We start from the raw sequence: 5,511 nt of genomic DNA, 5'->3' as shown, positions 1-5,511 counted from the left end.
CCCCAAAGGCTCTTCTGGGCAGCCTGCACACAGAAGTGCCTCCCCTCCAGTGCCCACCCCCCAGCAGGCTCTTCCCTATTAGCCCCACCCCCAAGGGCACTCCTTAGAATATCTCTATCTTGGACCTGAGTTTTTGTCTCTCATCTTTGTTTTTATGTTTCTATCCTTTTACGTTTCTCTGTCTCTATCTTTCTGTTTGTTTGTATCTCCCACTGTGTCTCCCTCACCCTCCCCGTTCCCTTTCTTTTTCTTTGTCTCTGTTCCCATTCCCCACACGGGGTCACCTGCCCCCAGGAACAGCAACCTCACCTTCCTGCGGCCGTACTACCAGACGGAGGAGGGCGACGAGAACCCCTTCATCTGCTCCTCGCGCCGTGACAACGGCATGCAGAAGTGCTCACACATCCCCAGCCGCCGCGAGCTGCGCGTGGAGTGCACGCTGGGCTGGGAGGCCTATGGGCAACCGCAGGCCGAGGGCATGGGCGGTGCCGGCCACAACGCGTGCATCAACTGGAATCAGTACTACAACGTCTGCCGCTCTGGTGACTTCAACCCTCACAACGGCGCCATCAACTTCGACAACATTGGCTACGCCTGGATTGCCATTTTCCAGGTGGGCTGCAGCTCTGGACTACATGGCCCGTGGCCTCGATTTCTCCATCACGTTGGGTGCCGAGTGTGCAGGGCGAGGGGTGGGGTGCCCAAGCAGGACTTAACTTGCTCCGCCAGCCCTGCCAACCCCACAGCCTAACCCCAAGGGGACGCAGGTGAGGAAGTTCCCTGCTACCCACCCAGGGCCACTCTCCTAGGGCTATCTGTGTGTCCACCTGTCTGCCCCCCACCCCAGGTGATCACGCTGGAGGGCTGGGTGGACATCATGTACTACGTCATGGACGCCCACTCCTTCTACAACTTCATCTACTTCATTCTGCTCATCATTGTGAGTATAAGACAAGGCAAGATGTTCGCAGCCACGGGTGTTAGTGGGTGGAGGTGTGTCTGTGTTGTAACAGCTAATCTCAGATCTCTAAGCTCCATCTCTAAGCTCTGTAGTGGATATCATCCTGGCCCCTAGGGCCTGTTCTGAGCCTACTCGTACCATCCTGGTCTTTGCTGTCCCTCATGGGTTCTTGAATTGGCTAACCTGCAGGGCAGGGGCAGCAGAGATCCAGGGCTGCCCTCAGGCTGCCAGGCAGGCTAGTGCGGGGGCTGTGGTGGAGCAAGGGGCTTCTATGCAGCCCTGGGTGAGAGGAAGTAGGTAGGGGCGGGCGGACAAGTCAGTGTGGATGGGAGGGGAGAGCTCACTTCCGGGAAGCCTCAGACAGCCCTCCCGTGGCCAGGTCTTAATCCAGAGGCTGCAGGAGAATTAGGACCCTCTTTGAGTCATGGGCCCTCCACATTGTACGTGGCCCCAGGTGTGGCCCTCACTCGATCCAGGCAGTCTGCACGGACCCAGCAGTGAACAGAACAGGCAGACATCCCTCCTCGTCTCAGTTTTCACGAGCAGAGGAGAGTGTTGCATGGTGACCCTGCCACAGAGGAAAGCCCAACTGGGGTAGGGTGGCCGAAGTTGAGAGAGTCTCATCAGGGACAGACCTGAGGAAGAGGGAGCAAGCCTCACAGACGACGGGAAGGAGGGTCTCCTCATGTGTCCTGCATCTGCCCACAAATAGGCGAGAAGCACCTACTACACTCTGCCTGTCCCAGATGCTGGGGCTCAGCATCGAATCAGCAGGGACCCCGCCCACTCTTGGGCACCCATGCCAGCCACAGTTGGGACCGTATCCCTGGTCCCTGGAATGGGCAGCACGTAGTAGGCCTCGGTGTTTATCTCATCGGGGACTCGACCACTGTCAAGTAGAAACCACGGCCGCTGCCCCGGTCTCCAGGGTGGGCGGGTCTCCATGTCCCTCTTCCCCGGTTCCCTGGGGCACACAGCTCGGTGAGCAAGGCTATGCACGGGCTGCCGGGAGGCTCACCACTGTGTGCCCACCACAGGTGGGCTCCTTCTTCATGATCAACCTGTGTCTGGTGGTGATCGCCACACAGTTTTCAGAGACAAAGCAGCGAGAGAACCAGCTGATGCGGGAGCAGCGCGCCCGCTACCTGTCTGATGACAGCACACTGGCCAGCTTCTCAGAGCCGGGCAGTTGCTACGAGGAGCTGCTCAAGTATGTGGGCCACATCTGCCGCAAAGTCAAGAGACGCAGCCTGCGCTTCTATGCCCGCTGGCAGAGCCGCTGGCGCAAGAAGGTGGACCCCACCAGCACCCTGCACGGTCAGGGCACCAGCCACCGGCCACGGCGGGTGGGCAGGCGCACAGCCTCCATCCACCACCTGGTCTACCACCACCACCACCATCACCACCACCACTACCACTTCAGCCATGGCAGCCCACGCCGGCCCAGCCCCCAGCCAGGCACTGGAGGTGGCAAGCTGGTGCGGGCCGGAGTGCTGCCCTCACCACCATCCCCCGGCCATGGGCCACCTGACGCTGAGTCAGTGCACAGCGTGTATCATGCAGACTGCCACGTGGAGGGCCCGCAGGAGAGGGCCCGGGCAGTGCAAGCTGTGGCCACTGCTGCCAGCTTGAAGCTGGCCACGGGGCTGGGTGCTATGAACTACCCCACCATCCTGCCCTCGGCAGTAGGTGGTGGCAAAGGTGGCACCAGTCCTGGGCTCAAGGGAAAGCGGGCCAGCAAGCCACCGGGAGCCGGAAGGCAGAGCCCCCTCAGCCTAAGCAGCCATGACCCCTATGAGAAGATCCAGCATTTGGTTGGGGAACACGGTAAGTACCCCAGTCTCACCCTGCTGAGAGTGAAATGGGACCCAGGGACATCCCCGCCCACGTGCCTTCCGGGGAAGTCATGGGTACCCTCATTAGCCCAGCTTTTTCCTTTTGCGCCCTGGAAGTGGGGGCTTGGGCGCCTCGGGCTGTGACATGGCAGAGAGCGGGGAGAGGGTTCCCCGCCCCGTCCACCCTGTAGCAGCCCCAAATAACTGTTGCTCAGTGAAGCAAGAGTGTTTATCACGTGGCTGTGAGAATTTTGGAGCTGGCAGGTGTGGCCCCCACCTGACTCTGAGAGGGACTATCTCCTGTATTCACTGCCTGGCCACTTCTGAGGAATGGTCGTCCCCTCTTCGGGGTGGGGAGGAATCAAGGTCACAGTGCCCCTAAAGGTTGGGGAGGAGTGCCAGGTGCCCCTCACCATTCTTCCACCTGGGGCCTCTGTTTTACCCACCTCAGATGAGTGGTTGACGGGGAGAGACACGGGGTCCCATGCAAACTGAGGCCCCCCCCAAGAGGTGTGTCAGGTGTGTGGACTGGTGCAGCTGGAGTGGGTAGGGATGTGTGCCAGGGCCACTGTGCCTGCCCTCGTGCACCGTGCCTGGGCTGTGAGAGCCGGCGTGGCATGCATAGTGCATATACTTTCAGCCTTGCACTGCCTATTAGGTGGGCCCGGCCTTACAGGCTTTTGAGGGGTTGCGAGTCCAAGCCAAAGCTCTGAGGACAGAGTGCAGCCAGTGCCAGAAACTGAGCACGAGGAGTCAGTGCCCAGCACTCCTCAGTCATCCCCGTGTTTGATCCACGTCGGAGTGATGATGGTTTTCACGTATCAGGTTACGTGCAACATGGAAGTTAATTTCACCTGCCTAACATGGCTGCTAGAAAGTGGCTCCTATTACATCTCTGGACAGTGTGGCCCCTCCGTGTCTCTGCCCATGAGTATGAACAGGGCACACCTATGCAGGGCACATATGAGTGTGCTCAGGTATATATGTGAGTGTGCCCAGAGTTGTGTGTTGCCTCCATATGAGCGTGTCCAGGTGTGCACACGTGAACTGTTCACAATAGCCTCTCAGTGAGTGTGGGTCCCAGGTGCCCCAGGTGTGGCCACTGAGTGGCCTGACCCTGCCTGTGCCCTTCTCCCCTCAGGACTGGGCCAGGCTCCCAGCCGCTTGTCCGGCCTGAGCGTGCCCTGCCCGCTGCCCAGCCCCCAGGCGGGCACGCTGACCTGTGAGCTGAAGAACTGCCCATACTGCGCCAGCGCTCTGGGAGACCCCGAGTTTGAGTTCAGCGACTCAGAGGGCGGAGACTCAGACAGCAACGCGGTCTATGAGTTCACGCAGGACGTGCGGCACGGGGACCGCCGTGACCCCATGCAGCCTCCCGCAGCAGCAGACACGCCAGGCCAGGGCAGCACGCGGAGGCGGGCACAGCGGCAGGTGGGCTCTGGCGAGCAGGGCGGGCTGACCCGAGTGTGGGCCGCCATCGGCAGTAAGCTGCGCAGGATCGTGGACAGCAAGTACTTCAACCGCGGCATCATGGTGGCCATCCTCACCAACACACTGAGCATGGGCGTCGAGTACCACGAGCAGGTGGGGGGCTCAAGAACACCCGCAGTCAGCGTGGGTTGGGATTGTCATGACCCGAGGGAGCACGTAGCCTTCTGTGGACCCACGGGGGGTTGTGGGGTAGGGTACGGGGTGGTGATGGAGCCAGATATTATCTATTGGGGGAATTCTCATCAGGTGCTCAGCAAATGCTCCCCTCTCCTCCTTGGGCCGTCTCTCTGCTGAGTGGTGAACACAGACACCGTGGCTCCTGCTCAGAGGTTCTCGCCATCTGGGCCGGGGGTTGAGACCACAGACCCAGAGGCAGCAGGGAGTCAAGGGCATTTATCAGATCACCCGGTGGGTCTTCTCAGGAGAGGACCCTCCTCTCTCTCAGCTCTCTCAGACGGTAGACCCCCCTTTACCTTAGCCAGACCCTCTGGCCAAACCCTCTGGGGTGCCCCTTGGTGGCCGGAAATGGCGGCGATACAGAAAGGCCCCGGGAGGAGGAATTGTGGGGTGGTGCCCGGCCCACGAGTCACTTGAATGCTGTAGACCCAGCACACAGGGCCACACCAGGGAGGGGCAGCAGTGCGGTCCAGCAGGGAGATGGCATTCTCGGGATGAAGGCCAATTCACTTGTAACAACCAAATCGACTTCCTTGTCTCCTACCCTGTGAGTTTTCAAGTCACTTAAGCCATTTTCTGTCATCTTGGAGCGATTTAGGGAAGATCCAAGCAGTACCAGCTGTAAGCAGACCCTGGGCAGGGAGGTTCTTTTTGTGAAGGTGAGATCCGGGGCAGGAACAGCAGGGGCCTCAAGGGACTACTGGTAAGGAACGGCCTCTGCCACATGCACACATGGACATATGCACGTGCACACACGTAGACATACATGATCATACATGTGTATGTGTCCACAGGTATAGGTGTGCAAGGTTTATCTGTGTAGGTGTGGACATGTGTATAGGTGTGCACGTGGATGGTCACGCAGATACCCACACATGTGTGCAGCATGTGTGCAGGCACATGCACAGAAGCAGATCACACTGGCACATGCACACATGCATGGACACATGCAGGCATTTACATGAGCACAGGTGTTGTATGTGCACACACATGCAGGCACCCACACACACAGGCAGGTTAGAACGGACCCAGTAAGGCTGGGGCTCT

At 59.6% G+C, this 5,511-nt stretch overlaps 1 protein-coding gene across 2 annotated transcripts in view; it reads left to right on the top strand.

The window, feature by feature from the left end:
* The window catches only part of CACNA1H (calcium voltage-gated channel subunit alpha1 H), a 71,863-nt gene that overhangs the window by 43,374 nt on the left and 22,978 nt on the right, over positions 1-5,511 (top strand). For both annotated transcript variants that reach the window (XM_006913990.1, XM_006913991.1), the window contains exons 6-9: positions 295-613; positions 848-940; positions 1,999-2,788; positions 3,938-4,380. In XM_006913990.1, coding sequence (XP_006914052.1) covers positions 295-613; positions 848-940; positions 1,999-2,788; positions 3,938-4,380 — 1,645 coding nt within the window. The remainder of the gene's footprint in view (positions 1-294; positions 614-847; positions 941-1,998; positions 2,789-3,937; positions 4,381-5,511) is intronic.

Source organism: Pteropus alecto, unplaced genomic scaffold, assembly GCF_000325575.1.
Source record: "Pteropus alecto unplaced genomic scaffold, ASM32557v1 scaffold44, whole genome shotgun sequence".
Classification (NCBI taxonomy): domain Eukaryota; kingdom Metazoa; phylum Chordata; class Mammalia; order Chiroptera; family Pteropodidae; genus Pteropus; species Pteropus alecto.
This window is presented reverse-complemented; position numbering and strand designations above follow the sequence as displayed.